At 51.8% G+C, this 27,796-nt stretch overlaps 2 protein-coding genes across 3 annotated transcripts; one reads left to right on the top strand and one right to left on the bottom strand.

Annotated features, from left to right (window-relative positions):
• Positions 1 to 8,329: 8,329 nt before the first annotated feature.
• On the top strand, positions 8,330 to 16,256 carry DDX39A (DExD-box helicase 39A). The gene is made up of 11 exons (XM_039882713.1): positions 8,330 to 8,489; positions 12,136 to 12,347; positions 12,479 to 12,606; positions 13,361 to 13,453; positions 13,816 to 13,999; positions 14,705 to 14,823; positions 15,164 to 15,295; positions 15,386 to 15,495; positions 15,597 to 15,741; positions 15,869 to 16,016; positions 16,107 to 16,256. The coding sequence occupies exons 2-11, from the start codon at positions 12,140 to 12,142 to the stop codon at positions 16,121 to 16,123; spliced, it is 1,284 nt and encodes a 427-aa protein (XP_039738647.1). The 5' UTR covers positions 8,330 to 8,489; positions 12,136 to 12,139; the 3' UTR covers positions 16,124 to 16,256.
• Positions 16,257 to 16,376: 120 nt separating this feature from the next.
• Positions 16,377 to 27,587, bottom strand: ADGRE5 (adhesion G protein-coupled receptor E5). 2 transcript variants are annotated; one of them, XM_039882711.1, is made up of 18 exons: positions 27,437 to 27,587; positions 24,264 to 24,308; positions 23,947 to 24,078; positions 23,270 to 23,425; positions 22,196 to 22,342; positions 22,065 to 22,108; positions 21,878 to 21,955; positions 20,776 to 20,953; positions 20,592 to 20,699; positions 20,158 to 20,381; positions 19,389 to 19,568; positions 18,398 to 18,589; positions 17,872 to 18,098; positions 17,684 to 17,750; positions 17,467 to 17,558; positions 17,225 to 17,393; positions 17,025 to 17,123; positions 16,377 to 16,937 (listed from the first exon to the last, which is right to left on the bottom strand). In XM_039882711.1, the coding sequence occupies exons 1-18, from the start codon at positions 27,474 to 27,476 to the stop codon at positions 16,908 to 16,910; spliced, it is 2,208 nt and encodes a 735-aa protein (XP_039738645.1). In that variant the 5' UTR covers positions 27,477 to 27,587; the 3' UTR covers positions 16,377 to 16,907. The 2 variants fall into 2 exon arrangements, with proteins under 2 accessions (XP_039738645.1, XP_039738646.1); XM_039882712.1 differs by lacking the exon at positions 22,196 to 22,342.
• Between the last annotated feature and the right edge of the window lie 209 nt (positions 27,588 to 27,796).

The following is a 27,796-nucleotide window of genomic DNA, read 5'->3' on the forward strand; positions in this document are numbered from 1 at the left end:
GGTCGGCGCCCGGGGAGTGGGCGGGGCCAATGGGGCGGGGCTCCCGGCGGCCCCCGGGGCTGCGGGGTCCTGCCAGTCCTGCTTGTTCTGCGCCCCCTCTCTGCAGCCACCAGTACCTCGTTTGCTCTTCGCGCCCTTCTGTATCCGCTTTCTGCTCACGGGTTACCCATTTGAGCGTAGGAGAACCCGAAAAGAGTGAGGCTCCTAGTGGCGGAGGCCTTTGGGCCTCCCAGGACCCCTCTAGAAAGAAACAGTTCATCCCTCCTGTGTTTGCAAGCTCAGGCCTCCCAGACCCATTTGGTCTACCGGGCCCCAGTTCAAAGGCACAGGAGCTCCTCCGTTGCCTGCAGACAAACTCCGGGCAGATACAGGTTCAAATCCCAGCTCCCCATGCCTTGGGGGAGCCCCAAAGCCCTAAGAGCTCCTCATCTGTAAAACGTGATTTCCCACCCACCCCTCGGGTGTTGATAAAATGAGATCGTGAGGACCAAGTGCTGAGAACACAGTAAGCACTTAATAAGTGTTAGCTGTCGTCATTTTTGTTATTGCCGTTGTTATGAAAAGGAGTTTGAATCCCAACTCCATCACTGACTCACTGTGGGCCCTGTAGATCCTGTGGCTGCTGAGTCTCAGTTTTCTCCGCTGTAAAATGGGAACAGCTTCTTCGAGGCTGCTGTATGCAGGTGGAGCTCCATAAATGCAGACTCGTGCCCAAGCTGAGGTAAAGGGTGGAGGTCTCTGCGGAGCTTCTCCAGGAGTTTCTGCAGAGGGCAGCTTGGCTCGTGGCCCACCCCGCACTCCCTTACAAGCCGGTGATTGGGCCAAACCGAGGTCCCCGGGGCTCCAGGCGGAGAGCGCTCGCTGGCGGCGGTGTCTGCACACTGGCGCCCTCCCGGGACCTGCCAAAGAGCAGAAAGCTGCAGGTACCTTGGTTACTCGCAGCTGTGCGTGGTTTGCGTCGTCCCAGAGACCAGGGCGCGATATATTTCATTTTTTTTCTTTGGGCGACTCTTCTCGGGAGGGGGGAGGTAGCAAAGAAAAAGAAAAGAAGGAGGAGGTGAAATTATAACAAACCCGTATCCGCCCACTTCTCTTCCCTCCCGAAGTCCCCAAAGAGTCTAGTTTCTGTCTTCCCTCACCTGGACCAGTGCAGTCACCCCCTCCCAGGTCTCTCAGCTCCGCCTTGGACTTCATAGTCCGTCTTCCCCACAACAGATCAAAGGTGTCTATGAACACCTTTGTCAACTTACGTCCTTCCTCTGCCTAGATTCCTCTATGGCTCCCACCTTCTTCAGAGTAAAAGCCAAAGTCCTAACAACTGCCCACGAAGCCCTGCAGGATTTGGCTCCTCCACCTTCCCGGTCTCCTCTCTTCCCACCTCCCACTTGCTCACTCCCTCCAGTCGCATTGGCCTCCTGGCTGTTTCTCAGATATTTATCGATTGAATAAAATAACCCTTTGAGCTAGTTCTTTTGCTCTGGATTTACAGATGAGTAAATTGAGACTCAGAGAGAAGTACCTCACTCCAATTATGGAGCTAGGATGTTTAAGGCCCTTGCCATCATAAGGGAGAGGGTATTTTCCTCTAATTCTCCAGCCCACCCATTTTACAGATGGGGAGGATGTGGCACAGTAAGGCTGAGTCAGCCCAGGGACTAGGCCATCCTGCCCAGAGATTGGCCCTCTGCTGCCTGCAGATTCCAGGCTGCCTCCCCGGATGGAGCTAGGGAACCCTGCCAAATTCTCACTCCAACTTTCCGGCATTCGTTTACTCAGTGATTATTTATCGATGCCCGCTAGGGACTTTGGTGGCACTGGAAACAGAGTTGCACTCCAGGCTTGAAACTCAGAGACCAAAGACTGATCGTACAATGTCAACCAAATATGATAACTGCAGCTGCTCTGGCCCCTCTCCAATCCTCTCTGGGGCATTGGAAACCCTAAATCACATCCACCCCCCGCTGCCTCCATCTGCTGGAAAACCTGTTCCCGGCTCTCTAGAGTTTTTAGGAAAAACTTCTCATCCCTCACCTGGTCTACAAGGTGGACCTGTCAGGTCTCTGTCCATCTATACAGCCACATCCCTCTCTACACCCCTCGCCCCCAACCAGCAACACTGACCTTCTCTCTAGTCCGCAAATATTCTCACCTTATTTCCAACCTCAGGGCCTTTGCACTGGCTGTTCCCTGGTCTAGAATGCCCTTCCATTATGTCCACAAGGCTGGCCTCTTCTGATCACTTAGGTCTCTGTTTAAATGTCACCTTCTCTGAGAGACCTTCCCGAAGTACCTCTATGCCTTGTCATACTTGGCCCATGGTCCCGTTTTATTTATTTTTAATATTACTCCTTTTTGAAATTGCCAGCGTCTGGCCTATGCTCACTCAGTCTCTGTGGAATGAGCAAGTGGGCACAGTGTGAGGTGTCAGGAGAAAGGTATTCCAAGCCTGTGGAGACTTTGAGGAGGCAGCGACCCCACTCTGGAGGAGGCAGAAAGGCTGGCACTGAAGTCGAGTTGTGAAGGACAAGTTAGGAATTTGCGAAGTGAATAAAGGGAAAAAGGGTGTCTGTGGGAGGAATAGCAGGAGCAAAGGCCTAGAGGTGGGTGAGGGAGAACCCGGCATGTCCTGATTTCTCTGCCCTCATAACACCTCACTCAATCCATTCGGGCCTCACAGCCTCTTCCCTGCTCCTCAGACATGTCTAGTTCTACGTCAAGGCCTTTGCACTAGCTGTTTCTGCAATGCTTCTCATCTTCGCGTTCTCTCTCATGTCATTTCTATCTTTGCTCAAATGTCACCTTTTTAGAGAAGTCTTCCCTCACTGCATCTCCACCTAAAACAAGCCCCACCTCCACCCTGCCAAACTCTACCCCTCGAATAACTTGATTTTTATTGCTTGCAAATTTAAATAAATTTGACTCTACTATTTTCTTTCTTCAGTGTCTTGACCAGGAAGATGTCAGCTCCCTGGGGACAGGGATCATTATCTGTCTTGTTCACTACTGGGTTCCTGGCTCCTGGAACAGGGACTAGCACAAAGAAGATGCTCAATAAAAAGCCGCTGGATGAACAGACGGATGAACAAACCTGGCATCATAGGGCATGGTTAGGGTTTGTAGTGCTGATGAACCTGGAGTCAGGGACAGGCTCCAGAAATCGCAGATGGTGGAGGCGGAGCTCAAACTTCACCCTGGGGACTGTGCGAGCCACCCATGAATTCTTAGCAGTGGAGGAACTGAATGAGGATTGTTTCTCCAAAGATAAGGCTCTTTACAAACCAAGTCTCCACCAGTAAGGACTAGAGAAAGAAATGAGAGTAATTTATCTGACATTAGAAAAACTAAATGCATCAACAAGGCTAAGGTCAAAAACACCTCCTTGAGCGGGATAAAAAAAGCAAGTAGAAAAACCATCAACAAAACAAAAAGACAACTGACTGATCGGGAGAAGATATTTGCTAATGATACATCTGATAAGAGATTAATATCCAAAATATATAAAGAATTCATACGACTCAACAACAAAAAAACAAACAATCCAATTAAAAAATGGGCAGAAGACCTGAACAGTTCCTTCTCCAAAGAGAAAATACAGATGACCAATAGACATATGAAAAGATGCTGAAGTTCACTAATCATCAGAGAAATACAAATTAAAACCGCAATAAGATATCATCTGACACCTGTCAGAATGGCTATCACTAATAAATCAAAGAACAACTAGTGTTGGCGAGGATGCGGAGAAAAGGGACCCCTCATACATTGTTGGTGGGATTGCATATTGGTACAGCCGCTATGGGAAACGGTCTGGAGGTTTCTCAAAAAATTAAAAATGGATATACCTTTTAGCCAGCAATTTCACTTCTGGGTATTTATCCAAAGAAAACTCAAACAATAATTCGTAAAGATCTATGCACCCCTGTATTCGTGGCAGTACAATTTACAATAGCCAAGATATGGAAGGAACCTAAATGCCCATCAACAGGTGATTGGATAAAGAAATTATGGTTCATATATACAATGGAATATTACTCAGCCATTAAAAAGATATGAAATCCTACCATTTGCAACAACATGGATGGACCTAGAGGTTATTATGCTGAGTGAAATAAGTCAGACAGAGAAAGATAAATACCATATGATTTCACTTATATGTGGAATCTAAGGAACAAAAAGAACAAACTAATCAAGAACAGACTCACAAATATAGAGGACAATCTGATGACAGCCAGAGAGGATGGGAGTTGGAGCCTGGGAGAAAGGGGTGAAGGATTAAAGAAGGACAAATTAATAATTGATAGATGGTCACGGGGATGGGGAGCATGGCATAGAGAATGCAGTCAGCATTAATGTAATGGCTAGGTGGAGAGCCAGAGGAGAGAAAGAGCAATCAGGGGAATCGTTTCATAAATTGTATAAATGTCTAACCAATGTACTGTATACTTGAAAATAATAAAATAAAAAATTTTTAAAAATGATACAGTTTGATACTATTGATATCAATTACTAAGAAAACAGAAAGTGAAACTATGCAGTTTGTGGAAATGTATGGAGTAGCATGCTCTCAGTGCGCCTGCCATCCTGGCTGAGAGCGTCAAGCTACCTGGGTTCAAATCCTGGCAGCACCACGCACTGACAGTGAGACCCAGCACAAATTACTTCACCGCTCTGTGCCTCAGTTTATTCATCTGTAAAAGGGAAAGGTAATAGCTGTGCCTACTTCATAGGGTTGCTGGGAAGCTTAAATGAATTAATACTTGTAAAACACAGAATACAGGTGAAGTAATTATTCAGTCTCATTATTTTTATTGAGGGTGTTGTTTCTGCAATGGAGGGAGGGGAATGGAGTTGGGGAGACGAATATAGGTGATTTTAACTACAATGTGTTACGTCTTTTTAAAAATTATTAATTATTTTAATTGAGATACAATTTACATATAGTAAAGTACACAGATCTTTTGGTGTGAAATTTTATATATGTATACACCCCTGTGGCTACCACCTGGTCCACTCCCCTACTGCATAAATTTTACTTGTGTCCTTTCCCAGGCAACCTCATCTTGTAGAATCTATCACCATATATTAATTTTGCCTCTTCTTGAACTTCATACTGCATGGAATCATTTTGATTTTTTTATGTCTGGATTCTTTCAACATGTTTTGTTTTCTACTGGAATAAAATTCGCATACCATATAATTTTCTCTTTTTAAGTGTGCACTCTAATGGTTTTTAGTATATTCACAACCAATGTGATGTTTTTGAGATTCATCCATAATGTCGTGTGTATCAATAGCTTATTCCTTTTTATTTCTACTGATATTCCATAGTGTAGATGGACCAGTTTCTTTCTCCATTCACTTGTTGATGGACATTTGGGTTATTTGCACTTTGGGGCTATTATGCATAAAAAATGTTCATTGCTTATTATCTTTTTGTGGGCAAAAAGTATTTAATGTACCGTTAGATCTATAAGTAAGAGGATTGCTTAATCACGAGGTAGGTACCTGTTTAACCCAATGGGTCTCATCTGGGGTGATTTTGTTCCCTCTCCTAGGAAAGACATTAGCAATGTCTGAAGATATTTTTGGTTGTCACGACTGGGGGGTGAGGTGGGTGCTACTGGCATCTACTGAGTCGAGACCAAGGATGCTTCTCAATACCCTACAACACACTGATGGCCCCCACCACAAAGAATGATCCCGCGCGAGAAGAGCAGGAGGGCTGAAGTTGAGAAACTTGGTTAACCTTATTACAAACTGCCAAATCATTTTCCAAAGTGACTTTCCTGTTCTACATGCCCACTAGAGCCTCTCCAACCCCTGATACTGTCAATCTTTTTCTTTTTAGCCATTAAGGCAGGTGTGTTTAAAATTTTTTGTATCTTAAAATAATTCTGAACTGAATCAAGCCCATATGAAAAATGCTAATGTTTGTTAATCTTGTTAATAATGTTTGTGGGGGGAGGTTGTTTGTTTGTTTGTTTTCTGAATAGTAGAAGCTCCCCCTGGCTGCATAGATGGTGGGTGTGCCAGAGCCTTTTCCTGTTTTCCCAGCCTTCTCAACTGGACTCAGCTGGCTTCAGTGGCCTCCTCCATAACTCATTACAGATGATCTAATTACTCCAAGCTAGCCTCCTACCTGCTTTCCTGAGGCACCTCCTCTCTTCCTGGTGACTGGTTTTCTCCAGATTTTGGTCTCTGTCTCCACCTTCAGAAGATGCTGGGCAAATCTAACGGAGGGAGATGGCCTGGGCTTGAATCCCTGGCAGCTGTGGTACCTAGAGCCTAGGATAACTCTCTCTGGACCTCAGGTCACCCACCTGACAATGGATATGCTAATGCATGCACCTCTTTGGGGGTAGAGATTCAATCTGTAGGTATATTTAGCTTTCTCAGAATAAGGCCGAGCACCAGGGCAGGGCCTAGGGGGAGGCAAGTGAGGCAATTGCCTCAGGCACAAAATTTAACTGGGTGCCAGGAAACTCAAGATACACAATGTTTTAATGCAATAATTTTTTTAAAAAATCAAAACTAATGCAAAAAATCCAAATAAAGACAGGATCAGTAATCTTCATCTTTTTCTTCTGCCTCAGGCATCATCAACATGGCTTGGTGCCATGTGGCACTGTTACTGATCTTGTCTTTACGTAAAATTTTGATACTTTATCATAGATATAAAACATTTTTTTATTTTAAAATAGTACATTCAAATATTTATGTTGATGACTGAGGTTTTTTGTTTTCTTTTTCTTTTGGTGCCCCCTTAACTTTTCCATGCCCCACCCTCTTTCTGGCCCTGCTGGGCATACAACAGGTGCTCTGTAAGTGTATGGTATAATTATTATATACAATATTTACCTTATAGTATGCAAGCCTCCCTCTGGATTGACTGATTTCTCTTCATTGGACTTCTTAGCTGAAATTATACCTCTACTGACTATGGCTTTGAATTAATTTTCTAAAACATGGACCCCAAGATAGCCTACACTAAATAAAATGCTAGAACCTCTTTGGAAAACTGTGGTGGAAAGTTTTAACTGCATCATGGCTTAGGGAGACTGGAATGCTAGAGCAGACTTATCGTGTTTGACTGTGTCTGACCTGCTTACCTCCCTTCTCAGCTTTCCCCACAACCCAAATCCCCAAATCAAAACATAACTGAGAAAAGACTGACTATACCACTTGTAGGCAAGGACTGGGAGTAACTGAAACTTTCACAGGGTGTTAGTGCGAGTATGAAATAGAACTATCAGGAAAACTGTCATGAGCTATTAAAAATACATGTGTGAACTTCAGCCCATCATTCTACTCCCAGGTATTTACCCTGGAGAAGTGAATTTATGTTCACAAAAACACCTGTGTAAGCTTTATTCATAATGGCCAAACACTGGAAACAACCAAATGCCCATCAATAAGTGAATGAAAAAACTTTATTGGTTATGTTGTGATATGGCCAGACATATCACAACGTAGCAATGAAAAGAATGAAGTATTGATATATGCAGCAATGTGGACAAATCTCAAAACATTTTGTTGAGCAAAAGAAGCCAAATACAAGACAATCTATTGCATGATACCATTTATATAAAATTCAAGAACAGACAAAACTGTAGAGATAGAAATCCACATAGTGGTTGCCTGGTAGTGAGGGTGGGGGGTTGATGGTGATAAGGAGTGTGGTTGACTTGAGAGGGGCACACATAACTTTTTGGGATGATGGAACTGTTCCATATGTTCACAGGGCAATAGTCACTCAGGTGACAATGTTTCTTTTACTATAAACTTTACCTCAGTAAAGTACTATGGGAAAACATCTAGGTTTGGGCTTTTGCCCTAAACCTGCAGCGCCACTAGCACAGCATCTGACCCAGGACGTTCAGAAAACTGGAACTATTGTTATGATCATTTCTCTCACTTCCGCGCCCAGAAGGACCCCTTCCCCATTGCCGGCACAAAATGTCCTCTCCACGTTGGAGTCATTCCAAGCTTCCAGTCCTCCTCAGAACCTTTTCAGAGCAACCCCCTTAGAGAACCAGGAGGCGGCGACTGAAATTACTACAAAAGCTCTGAGATCGGTGCCCAGTGTAGCGGCCACATTTCATAAGGGTGAGACGCCACAGGTCAATCACCCCGACTTCGATTGCCAGTACAAAATATGGCGGCTCCCACCGAGGGCTAAGCCCGATCACGTGACAGCTCACAGGCCAAAGCCGGCCCAACCCACTCTGGGAGCCTACTTTTAGATTGACCAATGAGCCTAAGGCAAGGGGCTCGCCCTCTTTCCTCTCTCCACCAATAACCTTCCGACGCCTTCCACAGGATCCAATCATCCTTTCCACCTCTCTTGACTGAAAAGCCAGCGGTCCAGTGAGCACAGCCGCAGTCCGACGCAGGAGGCCGGAAGCGTTGTAGCTCGTGTCGAGGCGCGGGATCGGTAACTGGAGTCGGTCGGCTTTCCTCACGGCACGCGGAGGCGAACGGAGAACCAGGTTAGCCGCAGGTCCTGGGCGCGGGGCCGCGGTGCGGGGGCGTCGGGCCTGCGGGTGAATGAGTGAAGGGAGACGCTGGGGGAGAAGAGAGAAGAAGGAAGGAGCACGAGACAACGGGGGGGGCAGCGTGGTTGGGGTGCCGGAGCGCCCGGCAGCGGCCGTTGGGCGCTGGGGCGCATGCGCCAGGGGCGGGCCGGCCGTTGGCGCGCAGGGTGCGGGGCTGGTTTCCGGAATGGGCTGTCTTGGTGGCCCGCAGGGCGACCTCAACTTGGGGAAAGGACCGGGCCTTTCTGTCCGAAGAGACCCCGAGGCGTTTCCGGACTGTCTGGGGTGGGGTTCGGAGAGTGACGCTAGAGTCTGAGACCGCAGTGAGAGAAGCAGGAGCTTGTAGACGTGACGGGCTTCTTTTAGCCCGAGGGACTCACTCCTGCGCCCCCGCCCCCGCCCGGCTCTGTTCTTTGCTCTGCGTTTGGTGGGGATTCGTAGTTCTAGAGATTTAGGCAAAAAAAAAAAAAAAAAAAGTCCCAGTAAAGAACAGACTCTGAAGTGGTTATCGTCCTCCCTGGGATTAAAGAGTGAAAGGGTACCCGTGCGTGTCTGAGTTGTCACTTAGGGTATCAGCTTCCAAGTTCCATCTGCTCCTGGGGCCTCCGCAGTCAGTCACCCCTTCAAATCCTAACTGCCACTAAATCCTCCCTTCATCTAATTTGTTTTGAGCTTTAGATTTCGGCTAGCCACTTCCTAGAAAATTTTATAACTCAAACTCAGTATATTCCCAAATCTATCCATCAGAACAAAACGACGTCATTTGACCTCCTTATTTCCTTTAAATACATCATCTCCTCTTGGTCAGCCAGGATTGAAGCCCAGCATAGCAGACTGGCTCTCTCCTGCCCACACAGCACCCAGGGCATGGTCCCACCTTGTACAGGGTTCCAATTTCCTTTCCTCAACAATGCCCCTACCTTGATTAATCCTCTTTTCCCTTGGTGAGTGGCGACTACTACTGCTATAAGTAACTTGATCTTGGGCAAATGAAGGACAAATGCTGATTGAGTCACTGAACTCTAAAACCTAATCGGACATTCCCTAGTACGAACACCCTGGGCCTAACCAGCTCTTCAAGCTTATTTTCTGCCTCTGTGTCAACCAGCCAGTCCTACTCTTCATTCTCCCAAAATGGCCTGGTACTATGGGGACTGACCTTTTCTGACTCCTGTTTTCCCTGCTGCCTGAGAAATGACCTTTCCTGTCTTTACCAGTCCGAATCTTCAAGGCTAATATCAGATGACTTCTTTAAAGAATGAGATAAGAATACATGATCACTTTAGTCTCTAAACTCTGCCTTGAGGCCTTGATTCTAGTTCCATTTACTCAACCGTTATTGTTGGATGATTACCTGGTATATGCCAGGCCCTGTTCTAGGGTCTTGGGATGCGGAGGGATTTGTGACAATTCTGGGCAGCAGGAGCAGCAAGTGCAAAAGTTCTGAGGTGTGTTTGAGGCACAGCAGTAAGGTGGCCAGTAAGTGAGGGAAATGGGGGAGAGGAGTTCTGACTGTAGAGGGGATCGAGTGATGTAGGGCCTGATGGCATAGTGAGGACTCGAGTTTTATTCTGAGAATGGGAGCCTGTGGAGAGTTTTTAGTAGGAGTGATAGTCTCTGCCTTAGCTTATATAGGCTCCTGGCTGCTGTGGGGAGAGTGGATGGAAGGTTATGGGGAATGAAAAACAGGGAGACCAGTGAGGAGGCTGTTGGCATAATTCAGGCAAGAGATGATGGTACCCAGATGCCCATCAACTGACAATGGATTAACTGTGGTACTGTATTCTCTACAAGGGAATATTATTCGGGCATGAAAAGGAATGAAATACTGATACATGCTACAATGTGGATAAATCTTGAAAACATGCTGAGTTGAAGAAGCCAGACACAAAAGATCACATATTCTATGGTTCCGTTACATGAAACGTCCAAAATAATCACATTCAAAGAAGAGAAAGTAGACTAGTGGTTGCCAAGGGGGTTGTGGAGATAGCGTGATAGTGAAGGGTACAGGGTTTGTTTGAGGTGGTGAGACATTCTAAAAACTGACTGGTAATGATTGCAGCTACACTAAAAACCATTGAATTGTACACTTTAAATGGTGAGTCATGTAGCATGTGAATATCTCAGTAAAGCTGTTCTAACTTTAAAAAGAAAGGCGATGGCATTTTGGGAGCTGCAGCATGGTAGCAGGGTGATGAAAAGTGGCCTGATTGCCCTGGTGGGATTTGTTGGCTGATTGGACTGAAGACAGCCATTGAAAGAATGGAATTGCCTTTTCTAAGATGGGGAAGCAGGCCTGTGGGGAGAAATAGAGGGTTTTGCTCTCGGCATTTTGAGTTCAATTTCCAAAGGGAGATGTGGAAGAGGTGGCTGGTAATTGAGTCTGGAATTGAGGGCAGTCATCGCTGTTAGAGACACAAGTTTAGGAGGCCTCAGAACAGAGGTGGTGAGAGCCCTGGGGCCAGATGAAGTCATGGAAGAATGAGTGACAAGAGGGCCAGAAACTGGGCCCAGGACCCTCTCCACCCAGTTCAGGAATGGGGCTTCTTCAACTCTTCTATTCTCTAGACTGGAAGGCTGGGGTGGGGCAGGGGCGATAGAAAACAGTATTGTCAGCACCTGTAGCACCAACACATGCAGTAGGCATTCTGTATGTATTGAATTAAATAAAGCCAGGAGGTGAGCGAGCTTTGTATTAATTCCATTTACCATCTTGGCTTTATTTTTATTGGCCCTGGGCCTAATGGGAGGCCTCTTCATGAGAGCACTTAATTATTCCCTAGTGCAGACCACAGAGAGTGGGAGGAGCTGGGGCTGGAGAGTTGCGATGGGCAGACACTGCTCCCTCACAAACTGAGGTCTCCAGCATCCCAGCAGCCACAGCTCCATCTCTCAGGGGTCGTGCCCCGTGCAGACTGGGTGAGGTCCTTGGGGAGTGATGGGACAGAACTCCTTTAGGCTAGGTGGTCTGAGCTGGTTCATCAGAATCAAGACCAGAATGCTGAGAAGGAGGTGTTTTTGCAAAGACCTGGGAGCAGCGCACTCCAGTGGTGTCAGTGGGGTGTAAAAGCTTGGGGTAGGGACTCAATGAGTCTGAGCAACCAAGCAAGGTTGGGGGTGATTTGAAACAGGTGACATGGAATGGATGGACAGAAGCCAAGGAGAAGGGTTTTGAGGGCCGTAGGGGATGAAATTGGGATATCACTCTTGAGAACAAGTGAAGCATTTGTTGGTGGAGGGTGCGTGTGTGTATGTGGGTGTGGCTGACTGGACGCAGGGAGAGCTGAGGTGGCTTGGAGGAGGGTGGTGGAGATGTCATAACAGGCTGAAGCTGGGAAATGCTGCATGGATGGAGCTGATGGTACCTGCTGGAGTCAGTGTTGGGTGAGGGAAATAGGGACCACTCAACAATGTCCCATCTCAGTTTCATCAGCTGGGTGCCTTTTGGAGCCAGCACCTAAGGTCTGACTCCAGCATATTGTTCCTCTTGGACCTGTGTCAACAGCCCACAGCCGCCATGTAGCCTTCTCCCGCGGTGAGTTTTCCTGCGTGCATCTCAGTTGCTTCTCTAGGCCCTTCCTCCCTTCTCTGTTCTCAGCATCATGGCGGAACAGGATGTGGAAAATGAGCTGCTGGATTACGAGGAAGATGAAGAGCCCCAGGCTCCCGCAGAGAGCACCCCAGCACCCCCCAAGAAAGATGTCAAGGGGTCCTACGTTTCCATCCACAGCTCTGGCTTCCGGGACTTTCTGCTGAAGCCCGAACTCCTGAGGGCCATAGTGGACTGTGGCTTTGAGCATCCATCTGAGGGTACGCCTTTCTGGACCTCCTCACCATGGCCCTCTGAACACTCTCACTGTGGTCCCCTCAGTCACCTGGTGAGGGGCCCGCATGAAGGAAGCATCTGGTTTCCAATCGTTCATGTTTTCTCTCTCCTTCAGTCCAGCATGAGTGTATTCCCCAAGCCATCCTGGGCATGGATGTCCTGTGCCAAGCCAAGTCTGGGATGGGCAAGACGGCAGTCTTCGTGCTGGCCACCCTGCAGCAGATCGAGCCCGTCAACGGACAGGTGGGCGGGCGCTCTCCCTCCCAGTCCCGAGCTACCTAAGGTAGCAGGTACCACGGCTCCTTTTGTTAAAAATTCCTGTTCCTATATTCTTTAGTGGGCTTTTAAAATGAAATATAGTACTTAGTTGTAACAAAATCCCCCCGAAATGATAAACCAAGAGAAAAAACTAGAAAGTGCCCACAATTTTACCATTCAGAGACATGGCTGTTATATCACCATGTACTTTCTAAATTGTTCATTTCTGACGGGGGATTATACTGTATGTGGCTTTGTTACTGCTGTCGTTGCTGACAGGCCATAGCTGTCTTCTCATGTGAACAATGTGTTCCACTGTCTTGGGGAACAATTGAGTTGAATATCAGTGTCTGCTCTTGTCATGCTGGGGCAGCATCCTTGGGCTGCATGTGAGTGCATGAGTCCTTGATTCCTTAAGGTAGATGGTGAAGGAGGGCGGTGTAGTGGGAGGTTGTGGTGTGCTCGCAGTGCTAAGTGGTGTGTGCTGGAAGGCCAGGACAGCTGGAGAACAGAGATTCAACTCGGGGCCTGTCCAGGTCTCACTGTAGGTCCTGGTGTTGGGAGACAGGCAGGCGTCTATAGATGTGAGAGGATGTATGGAGCAAGGGGTGGGTGAAGGGTTGTGAGAAAGTGGAGGCGTTTGGACCAGGCCTTCTAGTCGCCCCAGGTATGGGGTCGAGGGTGGGCTGGGAGGATTTAGGACACTGCCTTCCGTGAGTCTCTCCTATCCACTCCACAGGTAACGGTCCTGGTCATGTGTCACACCCGGGAACTGGCCTTTCAGATCAGCAAGGAGTATGAGCGCTTCTCCAAGTACATGCCTAGTGTCAAGGTGAGGCACCTTTGGGCCAGGCCTGGTGCCCTGTCCTCTGTAGCCTGGCTGGCCTCAGCTCTGGCCCAGCCAGCATTTACCAAGCTTGGCTGCAGTGGCTGCCTTTGAGGTTTGTGGTGGTTTATGCTTCTTAAAAGCCTGATGAATTATGCATGGCCTCCAGAGGCCTGTGCTGGTCCCAGCCCTGGGCTGCTTTTCAATGGAGCTATGCCCAGGCTCTCAGGCCTCTAGAGGCCTGGGGCACTGGGGGCTGCTGGTGCCTGAGCTGGCAGGGTTGCGGGTCGGGTAGCCAGCAGCATCGGGTGGGATACGAGCTTTCAGCCCTTAGATGGGCAAAAGTGACTTCTTGTCCACCTGCATAGGTGTCTGTGTTCTTTGGGGGCCTCTCCATCAAGAAGGATGAAGAGGTGTTGAAGAAGAACTGTCCCCATGTTGTGGTGGGGACTCCGGGCCGGATTCTGGCACTCGTGCGGAATAGGAGCCTCAACCTGAGAAATGTGAAGCACTTCGTGCTGGACGAGTGTGACAAGATGCTGGAGCAGCTGGGTGAGTGTCCTCGCCAGGTCTATGGGGGCTGCTGGAGACCCACCCAGCCTCACCCTCCCCACTAGCACCCGCTCAGACTTCAGAGCGAGGTAGGCCCTGACAAGGCAGGCCAAAGGTTGCCCCAGAGTAGGGAAGTGGGCGGTTGGCACATGGGTCATTGGCACACGGGTCTCCTGTGAACAGTTTTAGGGAAAGTTCTCGTGTTGGCTGACTATGACCTGCCACTTCTGAGCCCAAGCTGAGTGGGACCTCAGCCCAAATGAGCCACCATCTAGCACATATATACGTCAGCCCTAGGCTTGCTGTGGCCTCACTGCCTGCTGGGTTAGTTCTTGGCCCCCGCCTGCCCTCAGTGAGCCCCGACAGGGCCGGTGGGAGATGGGGCTTGTATCCTGGAAGGCAGCTGCAGCTCTCACCCCAGTGGCTATCTCTGCCTCAGGCTCCCCTCCCTGAAGCGTGGCTCGAGGTGCGCTGGCACGGCTGCTCCGCTCTGGCAGCGTGTAAGTGGATTGCAGCTCCTCCTGGGCCTGCGCTCACCCCGAGTCCAGCCCCTCAGGCACCAGGCACGGGGACTCACCCCTACCCCTGCTCCTCGCTCACTGCCCTTATCGTGGTGCCAGGTTGGGAGGGGCTGGGCCTGCTCTCGGGTACGGTCGTGGGCTGGCAGGCGCTCATGCCCACCTGTTTCTTGCCCTCCCCCCCCAGACATGCGGCGGGATGTGCAGGAGATCTTCCGCCTGACACCCCACGAGAAGCAGTGCATGATGTTCAGCGCCACCCTGAGCAAGGAGATCCGGCCTGTCTGCAGAAAGTTCATGCAAGACGTGAGTAGGGCGAGGCGGTGGCCAAGACCTCAGTTCATCGGTTTTGGCCCTCCTGGGCCTGGGCCCCGAACTGGTGCCCAACACCCACACTGCCCTGACGGCACAGCAACGCTGGCAGGCCGCGGCGCCCTCCCTCCTCTGTCTCGTCAGACTGGGAGCTGAGCGTGGTCCACACCTGAGGCAGACCACAGCTTAGATCCAGCTGTTGGGAGAGATGTTTACTGGGTACAGCAGCTCCTCTGGGAAGCACCACAACATGGAGTCGCTCCTGGAAGGTTCTGGGCAGGTGAGGTGCCCAGGAGTAAGCCCTGCCAGCCCCTTGCCACTCCCCTTCCCTCAGCCCATGGAGGTATTTGTGGATGACGAGACCAAGCTCACGCTGCACGGACTGCAGCAGTACTATGTCAAGCTCAAGGACAGTGAGAAGAATCGCAAGCTCTTTGATCTCTTGGATGTGCTGGAGTTTAATCAGGTGACACTGCCATTGCCTGTCATAGGGTTCTGGGCCTTTGGGAGGTACATGGGGATTCAGGCCCCTGATTTTGCTGCCTCCCTCTGGCAGGTGGTGATCTTCGTGAAGTCAGTGCAGCGCTGCATGGCCCTGGCCCAGCTGCTTGTGGAGCAGAACTTCCCAGCCATCGCCATCCACAGGGGCATGGCCCAGGAGGAGCGGTGAGTGCATGACCCCCTGAAGGCTGAAGGCAGGCCCCTCAGAGGGAGTGCTGCCCAGGAACCTCATACCTGACGGCGCCTCTTATTCCTCCTGCACCCAGCCTGTCACGCTATCAGCAGTTCAAGGACTTCCAGCGGCGGATCCTAGTGGCCACCAATCTGTTTGGCCGAGGGATGGACATTGAGCGAGTCAACATCGTCTTCAACTATGACATGCCCGAGGACTCGGACACCTACCTCCACCGGGTGAGTGGTCCCACAGAGAGGTCACCTCCCTGATGGCCCCCTCTTTGGGTGGGGACCTGGCCCAGCTTGTCCTCAGATCCCCAGGATGTGTTTCTGTGGCCTGACCCCGGCTTCTGTCTCCCTGCAGGTGGCCCGTGCGGGTCGCTTTGGCACCAAAGGCCTGGCTATCACTTTTGTGTCTGATGAGAATGATGCCAAAATCCTCAATGATGTTCAGGACAGATTTGAAGTGAATGTGGCAGAGCTTCCTGAAGAAATTGACATCTCCACATACAGTAAGTGGCTTCGGCTGGAGGAGCAGGGCTGGCGTGGGGCGGGGCTCTCTCTCCTCTCTCAATGACTTCTTCCCCACGTGTGTCTTACAGTTGAGCAGAGCCGGTAACCACGCGCCTGACGGCCCAGCGCCACCCTGCTTCCCTTGTGCTGCTTCAGTCCTCTTTTTAGGCAGCAGTGGGCCTTTCTTTTTACTGTTTAAAAGCTGTAGATTTGTGTAAGAATAAATTTTTATTATGGAAGCCTGGCTCCCATCCACCAGTTTTTTAGTTGTCTTTCTGCATTTCACAGATGCACTGGGCCTGGCCAGGGAGCCCCTAGCCAGCCAACAAAACCACTTTCTGTATCAATGAGAGATTGAATTTTAAGTGTGAACATTGAAAGTTTATACAGATTTACAGAACGTTACATAACATCCATCACATTCAAAACAGTGAGAACCCTCTGCCCAAGGGGCAGATGGGCCTCTGTACCATGAGCCACGGGCACTGGGGCCGGGAGGGGCCCTGCCCGTCCACCCCAACCTCAGTCTTAGCTTAACTGGAAAGTTAAACCCAAGTACCCTGGCCTCTCGTTCCATAGCAAAGACATGAATGGGAGGCCAAGTGGACACAGGAGCCCTTAGTCCAGGCGTTGGGTACCAAGGCAAGGGGCCAGCTCTTGCCCACTCTGGGTCCTGGCCAGGGTACAGCAGAAGCAGGCCCATCAGGTATGACTCTCCACTCTATGTGTTCCGGGGTTTGGTGCCAGACAACAACTGTCAACTCCCCCTCTCCAAGGTGCATTTGGGGGCGGGAGGGCAGAGGGAGCAGAGCAGTAGGAGAGAATAGTCTTCAGCATGTGCAAAAGCTGTTGAGGCCACTGGAGTTGCTGGCCTGGCCAGAACCATGTGGTCACATGCCAGACTCTGACGGCCTGAGGACCTAGAGAGAGAGGAAGCTCCGTGAGGACTGAGCCTCGCCCAGGCCGCCTTCTGGTCCAGCACCCCCCACCCCGGGATTGGCTCTTACCCGAGTCTGATTGTGGCTGGAGCCCACTGTGGATGTGGTGAACTCTGAGTACTTGCTTCTGGTGACCATGCCGGCCCACTTTCGGTACTCCTCCCTCACCTGCAGGGCCCAGGATGCCAGGTCAGAGGAGGGGCAGCCCAGGGGAGAGGGAGAAGGGGAAGGGAGGTACTGGCCCGTCTGCAGCTTGGCCTGAAGCCCACCTTCTTGTTGAGCAGGCAGTGCAGCACAAAGAGGAAGAAGCCCTGTAGGCAGGTGAGGATGGTGAAGGCGTAGGCCAGCACCTGGCTCTTCGGGTCAAAGAGGAACAGGCCGAAGATCCACGTGCAGCCCAGCAGGAAGAGCTGTGACACAGCGGTGATGGTCAGCACCCTGGGGGAAGGAGGACAGCTGCAGCAGGGGGCCACCCCCCACACACCTCTTCCCAGCCAGCCCCTTCCCTCACCTCGCCTTCTTTAATTTTTTCATGTCTGGGTTGATCTCAGAGAACTTTTGCGTGAGCTTCCAGACTGTTATCACGAAGATGACAGCATTGCACTGGGCAGGGAGCAGAGAGTTTGGATTAGAGGTTGTCCTTGGAACTCAGAGAGAGCTAGTCAGTCAGGCTCAATAAAGGGCCAGGAGGCTCAGGCTTTGAGAGTGGGGTGTGCTGGTCTAGTTACCAAAATGATGAAGGTCACTGGTCCCAGGAAGCTCCAGAGGAAGCCGTGGTCGGGGTTCAGCCAGCAGCTGGGCGAGAAGGAAGGAGTGAGGAGCAGGAGGAGAGCCCGAGGGGAGCGGGTCTTGTACTCCGCGCAACTCTCACGCCATGGGGCCCGTGCCTCCCGTGGCCCCACCATCCGGCACTCACTAGAGGACGCGGCCATAGCCCTGGCTGTTGACGGCCGCCGAGATGACCACAATGAGCCCAGGTACTCCGTAGCCAATCAGGTAGAGCCAGGGCTTGCTCAGACCCTGGCCAGGGAACACGCGTACCACGAGGATGTAGAGCTCCGCGCCCTCGAGGCTCATCCAGCAGAAAGCGGCCAGGAAGCAGTAATGCAGTAGCCCAGCCACCAGGCGACAGCGTGTCCCCACCTGTGGGCGGAGAGCAGACTGGGTGACGTCAGCGGAGGGCGGGGCCACACTTAACGGGAGACAGTCCCTCTCGCTTGAGCCCTCAGGGTGGGCGGAGCCACAGCCGGAGGTGGAGGTGGACGGGGCGTCAGGGTGGGGCCTGGCGGTGTTCTATCGTGTGGTGGGGGCGGGTCATAGGTTTCTAGGGCTAGTGCCCCCAACCGAGCCTCATGGGTGAGTGGGTGGAGCTAACCCTCTCCTGAACCTTGCTGGCCTAGTGCCCAGGTGAAAGTGAGGCCCTCCATCCGGCAGTGCCTCACCTGGCCGCCCTGGTTCTCGATGCCCGCAAGGAAGATGGCGGAGCCCACAAAGAGGCAGATGCAGAGGTGCAGGTGCACCGTGGTGCGCGAGCCCTGGATGGGCCGTACTAGCAGGAAGGTGAGGATGCACAGCAGCAGGCAGACCAGCGACAGCGCCAGTCCCACCTTGGTGATCAGGGCCAGCTTCAGGTCCTAGATACGGGATGGGGTGGGCGGGACTCGGTCAGCACCCTGAGGCCTTTGCCCTCGGTGTGTGTGCCCCACCTCCCAGATCCACCTGGGACCTGGACAGAAGGACTGACATCAGGCTGCACACCTCCCCCCACCTCCTCTGCTTCAACATCTGAGCAAGCCTGCTTTGTCTCTCACCCTAAATACCCCTACACACACACAGAGAGACACACACACACACACACACACACACTTATGAGTACGGGAAAGATCTCATTATGCACCCAGACTGCTTCAGAAAAGATCCCCAGTCAAGCTTCAACTGTCAGCCTTTTTCAAAACTAACAGGTCCACTTCTCTAACCTCATTCTGCCCCTCCCATGTTTGGCCACACCTATCAGCTCAGAAATTCAACTTTAGTACTTCTGGGCCTTTGGCCTGAACCACCAGCCTCCTTTGCTTTGCCTGGCCCATTCCAGTTATCCATGTGGTCCAGTTTATCTATGGATCACCTAAGACCACATACAGAAAGTTGTGCTCTCTTGAGCTTTCAGCGATATTTAACAACCAGATGGAGGTGGGTGGTCAGAAGAGTGCTGGCTGGAGCAGGGCCTGCAGTGCCAGGCCACATTGTGTAGTTGCTGGGTAGTGGGGAGGTCTGGGGGTCACAGGGAAGGGGCTAGGGGTGTGGTGTGGGGCCACCTGGGCTGCAAAAGCATACAGAAGCATTTGGTCCTCATCATGAAGAACCAGCTTCCTGTCTCACCTAAGCCAACCTCGCCGTCTATGGGCTTTTGGGCTTGGCCCCGGGGCTGCTTACCTCAATGTCGTAGTGGGCCATGAGGATGGCAAAACTGCTCAGGTGGCTGCACTGGCAGGTGGTGCTGCCATTCAGGCTGCCCAGCTTCTGGCAGCCTGTGGTGGTCCAGTACCCACCACTGTCATTGTCACCCTTCCAGAAGGCACAGATCAGCTCCTGCCGTGGCCCAGGTGTCGCTGGCTGTGGGCAGGTGGGGGTAATCAAAGAGATTAGCCTCAGGCCCACTTTTGGATTCTGAGCTTGGATTGGGTCTAAGGAAGGCTGTTTGTCAATGACAAGTATTTATTGAGCACCTACTGTGTATCCCAGGCCAAGGGATACAGCAGTAAACAGGGCAGACAGAACTCCCTGCCGTTGTGGGGCTGACATGCTCATGGGGGAGACAGACAGTAAATAATAAATTTAATAGATAAGTAAACTAGATAGTGTGTTAGAAGGTGATAAATGCTATTAAAAAAAGAAGAAACATGAGAAAGGTGGCGTGATTTATTAGAGGTCGTAATTTTAAATAAGTCAGGGAAAGCCTAAAAGAGAAGATGACATTTGAACAAAGACTAGAAACAGGTAAACAGGTACTCAGTAACAGGTACTGCGTCTTGGGAGGGAAATGTCACAGGCAGAGAGCAAAGCAAGTGCAAAGGCCCTGAGGTGCATTTAGGAAGGAGCAGAATGGTGGAGGTAGGGAAATGAAGGCTGCAGAGCAACCACTGTGCCTTTGACTATGGGGTGACCAATTGAGCTGATTCCCCCTCCCCACCCAAGTACTCACAAGGTGGGAGAAGGCGAAGGTGACAGGGGAATCTAGTTTCTCCGTCTTCGTGTTGCTCAGAAAGGCAGAGTTGATGGCAGAGAGGAACCTGAACTGGGTCCCACTGACAGTACTTTCGTGCAATTTTTCCAGCTCGCTTTTCTTCTCGAGGTCCAGCTTCAAGGAGGCCTTGGCCAACAATTTCTTCATGTTTTGACTAGAGAGCATGCCTGCCATGACGGGGCCTGGAGGACAAACATGCTGGCTACCTTCCCTTGCCTTCCCTCCTCCCTCCTAAGACATCTAAATCGGGCCTGGCCAATCCACCGTGATGCCAGGAGTCCCTCAGGATGGCTCAGTTTCCAATTGTTACATATTCAGAACCTCACCCCTAACCACATCCTAGCTCCTTCTTCCCTCTCCCACCAGTGCCCCCTCCAGCTCCCAGCTGTTACCCGAGTCCCGTTCTCCAGCTGCCTCAGACCACTTCAGCATCATCCGTGCATGTGTCTGTCCCATGGTGACATTTTCATTCCCTTCCTCCTGGATCATCAGGGTCAGCTCTGAGGAGAGAGGAGCAGTGACTGGGGGCTCAAGATATAGGGTGGGGTCCAGGGCTGGGGCAGGGCAGGGCCTCACCTGTGTCCGCAGAGGAATGGTAGGTGAAGGGGGCTGTAAGCATCGTCTTGGCCAGAGTCCTCAGGACATGTTCGAGTCCTGACAGCAGGTTGGTGGCTGTGCGGAGCTGGTCACGTAGGGTCAGGGCCTCCAGGTCCCCGGGAACTTCCAGTAGCCCGTCCACTGACTCAATGAGTTTCTGGGGGTGATGGGTGACAGCAGCTTGGTTATTTTACCACAGGGCCACCTGAAGAACCCTGATCTCACCCGCTCACTAGGGGACACTGGAGAACCCCCCAGGTTGCCTGGGGGACGGGAACAGGGGAATACAAGTAGTAGGAGTAAGTATATGCCTGTGTGCACATATTATAACAATGGCATTTAACATTCATCAGGCACTTGCTTTCTGCCAAATTCTGTTCTAAGTTTGCACTGTCCACAATGGTCGCCATGAGCCACATGTGACACTTGAAATGTGGCTCCGTGTTGAAATGGTAATATTTTAGATCTGTTGGGTTAAATGCAATCTTCATATTAATTTCACTTGTTTACTTTTTTTTTTTTTATTTTTTAATAAAACTACTAGAAAATTTAAAATGACATAAGGGGCTCATATATTTCTGCCAGGCTAAGCGCATATGCTAAAACTTACATATGATGCTTTTACTGTATGCCAGGAATTATTCTTTGAGCCTTGCTTCTCTTCATTTAAACCTTTACACACAGTGTATGAAGGAGGCACTGTTTTCAGATGAGGGGACAGAGGCCCAGAGAGTGGGAGTCACTTGCCTGAGGTCACACAGCAGGGAGTGTGCGAGGGATTCGAACCATTGTGGCCTAGCTCCAGAGTCAACATTCTTAATTGCTGCGTTCTGTTGCCATTGTGTTCCTCTTGATTGTGTGTGCGGCCCTGCTCCGGCCATTAGGGGACCCAAGAATCAATAGGGTGTATATGTACACCTGTGTTTGTGTAATGGGGGTATATATTGGTGTGTGTATATTGTGCATGCAGCCAATGTGTTTCTCTGATCAGAGGCCCCTGCTTGGGCTGTCTCCTATCACACCGAAGCATCCCCCGGCTGCCCACACACTATCCTGGGGTCCCCCCAGGTCCTGCCCTTACCCCGATGATGTCCTGAGCTGAGGCTGACTTGATGTCTCTGCCCAGAATCTGGACTCTTTCAAAGAAGCCGGAGAGACTCTGGAGAGAGGGGAGATGAGGGCATCAGAGAGCCTCACACATGGGTGGGGAGCTTGAGGAAAATGGTGAACAGGGTGGCTGCCTCCTGGTTCCCTCTGGAGCCACTCACCTGGCTCTTGATTCCAGGGGGCATGGTCCACCTGGAGAATATCTCTGTTGGGAACAGAAGAGCAGTTCATTAGGTATGAGATTGTCTGTGTGTGTTGGAGGCGGGGTCTGGGGTCAGGTCAGCTCAGTTACTTTCACATTGTGTGGTCTTTTGGCTATTCTGGAATCCAGGTTTGGGCACCCAGCCCCTGGGGCAACAGCACTTATATGAGCCCAGAGTATTGACACAGGAGGTGGTGTTGTCGCACTGATGCTCCCCAGAGCTGCACTCATCCACATCTAGGGACACAGAGAAGGGCGTCAGGCTCAGTCCCAACCTGATCAGGCCCCTCTCCTCTCCATGCCCTGTCCCTTTGCCTATATTAGTTCACTCCCCACCCGTCACCCTCCTGCTCTGCCCCCCCCCCCCCCCCCCCGCCCGCGCCTGGAGGTGATGCCACCTGGTGAGTGCACATCCCTGATTGGTAGATGCGGGTTATGGGAGGTGTGCAGAGACCTCACACATGGCAGGTGGGCCCCATGCAGATGTACAGGTTGTAAAATATTGAAATACGTTCATCCCAGTATGTAATCAGCTGCTGCCTGGTATCCCCCAGGAACCTTCCCCTTGGTAACCCAGGCTGCAGGCTCTTCTATCCACAGCACCATGGGCCTGTGGACGCTGATGAGTCCTGCAGGGTCCTCGGCTCAGCTTCCTCTTCCCCTCTGCATTCTGCACTAACCCCCTCTCTCTGGGCAAGTTGTGGCTCCTGCCCACCTACTGCTGGGCCCACCTGCCCCTGCAGGTGCCTGAAGCCCCTTTGCTGCCACCTGCTCCCCCAGAAAGGGGTCAAAGCCTGGTGATGCATGGAAGTCCGGCTCCTCCTGGGCCCCTGGAGAGGGGACAGACGGGGCCGGCTACTCTCCGAATATCATTCTCATCCCCTTTTACAGATGCATAAACTGAGCCACAGAGAGGTGATTTCTGAAAAACTGTCCTAGCTGGTGTCACACACACAGCCATCAGGTGACAAAGCCAGGATTTGGGCCCATGGCTCTCATGCCACCCTGTCTTTCTGTGCTGGTGTGGCAGGCACAGACACATCTGTCCTCTCTCAGACCTGGTCTCTACTTGCCACAAAACCTTGGCCCTGTATGCTGCAGGAATGACTCTGGTGACCCCAAACCTGATGGACAGAAAGATGGAAGATGCGAGGTCCTTCTTACCGTGACACGAGTTCTCACTCTCATTCCTGAATGTGTTTTCCCCAGAACCAAGCACATATCCTGGGTTGCACGTGCAGTAGTAGTCCCCTTCTGTGTTCTTGCAGTCTGCAAATCTTCCACAAGACACTATCGGGGGTGGTCCGCACTCATTGATGTCTGGAACACAACAGGGTGAAGAGTCACCTCCCAAAGGCATGAAGTCCCTCAGGACAGAGATCCTCATCTCCTACCTGACTCCCCAGCATGGGCCTGATGCTTTTGGGAAAGAATTAGATTCTCAGGCAACTCTGCTGGGGCTGGGCTGTAGCTGGAGCAAGCCATTCCTGAAGCCCACACAATCAGCTCAGCTCTTCTTGGCCCTCTGGCTGGCACCCCGGATACAGGGGAAGGTGCTGAAGCGGGGAGTGGGTGGGAACACTGCATCCCCCTCTCCAGTCCCGGAAGGATGAACCGAGGTACAGATTCCAGACTCCTGGAGTCCTAGCTCCTCTCTCTCCAGGAAGCCATTTTTATTTACTTATTTTCCACCTTCCTATCTTTTCCTTTCTCTTTTCTTTGTCCTGATGACAATCTGAGGACAAAGGCTGAGGCCCCCAACCACCACCCACATCCCCATGGGCACTGGGCTCTGCCCCACAATCTTCATGTGCCACTGCACCACCCCCAAGCCTCTGTACCTTCACAAATGTCTATAGGGTTGGTGATGATCTCAGTTGAAGATTTGAATCCTGGATCGCAGCGGCAGGCAGTGGCATTGATGCACTTGGAGTGCTGAGGGCACCTCTTAAAACAGTCCTTGGTGACAGCGTCTGTGGGGATGTGGTCAGAAGGTGAGAGCTGAGCCAGGGGCTGGGGAGGGAGTGCAGGGAGGGGCGGGCCCAAGCTTCCCCCTGCAACAGGCCTCTCTCCTGCCTGGGCTGAGAGGTGCAGGTGAGAGTCCAGGGCCCCTTCTGCAGGCTCCGGCTGAAGACTGAGTTACTCCAAGCAGACTTACCTACGGTGTTCTGGGAGTCCAACAGAGTCAGGAAGACACACAGTGCTGGAACAGAGAGAGGGGGGTCAGGGGAGAAAAGGAGCAGGGAAGGGTTGACAGAGGCCTGAGGGCAACGCGTCTGAGGGAAGAAGGCTGCCACCCAGGCTCAGGCTCTGTCCATTGCTCAAGGAGAGAGCCAGCAGGTGGCACCTCCTTGGCCCCTGAAGCCCACAGCCAGAGGGGTCTGCACCCATCGCTGGAACCAAGGGATAGGGAGGGGGCCCAAACCCAGCAGGGGTCTTGGCTCCTGCTGACCTGCCCGCATCAGTTCAGGAAACACATTGGAGACAGGTGGCCCTGGTTCCAATCCCAGACCTGGATCAGGTCACCTCAGTTTCCCCTTCTACAGAGTGAGGATGAAGAGGGGATCCACTGCCTAGAGCAGTGTGAGAACACAAGTTCTGTCTGGTGTGTTGGTCGAAGTGTTTACTGTCATCATCATTTCTTTATGTAAAAATGAAGAGGTTGGACCAGGTGTTCTCTCAGATCCCCCCAAATCTAAGGTGCTCTGGCCCCCACACCCTTCCTCAGGGACACAGGTAGAAGCATACCACACCCTACTCTGTCAGCCCTAATGACCAGCTTGGGACCTAGTAGTGACATTTCATCCCCAGCTGCCCCCACACAGGAAGATGCTGTGGGCTCCTGTTGGGGGTGGTGCTGAACGGGTCCCCCTTTCTCATACTGTTCCTGCTGTCAGGGGCATGCCCTGGGGGTTCTCCCCAAGTCAGCAGGGGCTCTAAGTTGGGCACCTTGTTGCTGTTCACCAGAGAGACAGATGAGACGGATGGAGAGAAAATAGATAGAGACAAAGAGAGACAGAGAAGGAGCTAGAAACATAAAGAGAGGAGGAAGAGGGAGAAAGGAAACAGGTGGAGAGAAAATCAAGACATGAGAGAGAGACAGACACAAGGAGGCAGAGAGAGAGAAACAGAGGCAGGAGTTAATACAGCGATAGAGAAAGAAAAATAGGGAACTCCTAGAAATGGAGAGACAGATGACAGAGATCGGACAGAGAGACACACAGACAGAGAGATCGAGAATAAGATAAACAATTAGAAACAGAGAAGGGAAAGGGAGGGTGCCTGAGCAGTAGGTGGAAGTGTGGGGAGGGCTTGGGGAGCTGCCAGTGCCTGCCTATCTGGAAATGTTGGAGAGGCAGCCCAGACCCCGATAATCCAGGGAGAACTGTGGAGGGGCTGCAGGCGGCGGGATCAGGGCCTGGAGGGAGGGCAGCTATGAGTCACTTCCTGGGCCAAGGGAAGGGATGACTCATGGCTCGGTGGCCCATGGAAGGACTCCCAGGGGAATTCTGGGGTCCATCATTGTAAACACAGCTTGAGGAGCTTGGGGGGGTGCAGACTGGAGGGTCCTCTGAGCACTGAGCCCCAGCGTCCAAATTTGTTACCCCTCAGGGAGGTGGAGGGCAGATGCCCCCTCACAGAGGCCTTCCTAGCTGGGGTAAACTGAGGCCAGAATGCCCTTCCCCTTCTTTGAGTGAAGATTCCCCCTTCCCCTACTCTGGCCGAACAAGTTCCTCTTTGCAGGACAGACCACAAAATGACCTTCCCTGGGAGGGCAGGACCCAGGACGATTTGTCCCCAGCTCCCAAATCCCCCAGTAGCAACTTTCATGCTCACAACTGCCCTAGGAGGCAGAGGCTCTGTTTATGTTCACTCTACAGTTGGACAAGCTGAGACTTAGAGCCCAGAAAAGGCTCAGGGAGAATCTGGTAAACATAGGGGGCTGGGGAAGGTGAAATTGAAGGGTCAAGGTCTCCAGACCCTGCAGGGAGGGGCTCCTTTGTGCCTTGACCCCTCTGCCCAGGCTGGGCTGGGCTCTTCTCCCCCATCACGGAAGCTGCTGGGCCAGACCTTCCGCATCTGGGCCTTGGAAGTGACCCAAACGGGAGCAGGGAGAGGAGCTGCTGGTCATCGCTCCCCGTTCCATCTGGTCTGCATTCCCTTAGCCCAGCCCTGAGCTGTAGGATTCCGCTTAGGGGCTCTGGGGTGGGGGTGGGGCAGTCATTACCTTCTTGCTCCTCCTGCTAAGGAGCCCCCAGCCCAACCCCCAGACCCACCAGTGAGATAATAATAACAATAATACTAATAAATACTGTTTACTTGATTCTTACTGTGAACCAAGGCTCACTCAACCCTTAACACAACCCTATAAAGTGGAGAGTGGTCCTGCACCATTTTACAGGTGTGAAAAGTGAGGATCAGGGGCTCTGTGACTTGGCTCCGGTGACACACCGCCCCCCATCGGGTATGCTCCACATAGACTTGACAAATTTACTAAAAATCATCTAACTGTATGCATGCAACAGGCGAATTATATGCTATGTAAGTTACACCTCCCTAAAGCTACAAAAAAAGCTCATGTGTATCATCCTAAGCCAGCATGTGGAACCCCATCCCTGTGGCCCAGGGAAGCTCCGATTGGCACCCCAAATGTCATCTCTTCAACTCTCTTTGTTGCCTGGTTGCCCAGGCAACGAGCGGCACCTAACCGTTAGAGCCACCCTGGGTGGGGCGGGAAAGGAGACTTGAGGAAGTTACAGCAAAACTCAAGTTCAAACCCACAGCTGGCAAATCCCTTCAACACACAGCTGAGTCCCAGTTGGGTCTGGGGGAGCAAGAGTGGGGGTCTCTGGAGCTGCCCCTGTCACTGAGACAGTGGGAAATATGTTGGGGCCACCCCGTAGTGGAGGGGTCCCCGCTCCTATCTCCCCAGCACCTCCCATGCCATCTGTTAAGAGTGACTTCCTACGGGGGGGTCACAGCACTCACTTTTTGCACCCTTTCCTTCTCCCTGCCTCTATTTCTCCTTTTAGGGAGCAGCCTCCAAAGTGGATCCAGACGGAGCTTGGAGATTCCTCTGGGAAGGTGGGGTCAGGCTCTTAGAGCACCTGGGGGTTCCTGCCAGAGTGTGGGGGTGCCCGGGCGCTGCTAGCCCCTCTCCCGGTGTGCCCGCGGCGCCTGCCTGACATGCAGCTTCCTCTGGGCTGCCAGCTGCCGGCTGCCGTGGGCCCCAGAGCTGGCAGCTGAGCCTACCATTTCTCCATGGAGAAGGGGGGCCACTGTTCCCAAGGGGTGTTGCCAGGGGCTCCCTCGACCCTCCCAGACTCTCACCTTGTAGGATGAAAAAGGCACTGCGGCGGGGGCCTCCCATGGTCTGAGCTCCTGGCAGGGAAAGCAGAGTTTGGGGCAGAGCTGTTCCGTATCCCCAGGCTGGGCAGCTTTGCGGAGTCACATGGCCTCCGGGCCTTTATAAAGTGAAGGGGGCGGGAAGCCACTGGCCCAGGTCCCTCCCCAGAACTGGTGTGACTGCTGGAAAAGAACAGGAAAGTGCAGTAAAAACACAGACCTAGAGCTGCTGCATGTACACACACACCCACACACACTCCATTGGCCACACTCCACCCCCCCACACACTAACACACACACGCTGAAGTGCAACATGCTCTCGGGTCTGCCCACAGTTCCACCATT

The sequence above is a fragment of the Pteropus medius genome, unplaced genomic scaffold (assembly GCF_902729225.1).
Source record: "Pteropus medius unplaced genomic scaffold, Ma_sr-lr_union100, whole genome shotgun sequence".
Lineage (NCBI taxonomy): Eukaryota > Metazoa > Chordata > Mammalia > Chiroptera > Pteropodidae > Pteropus > Pteropus medius.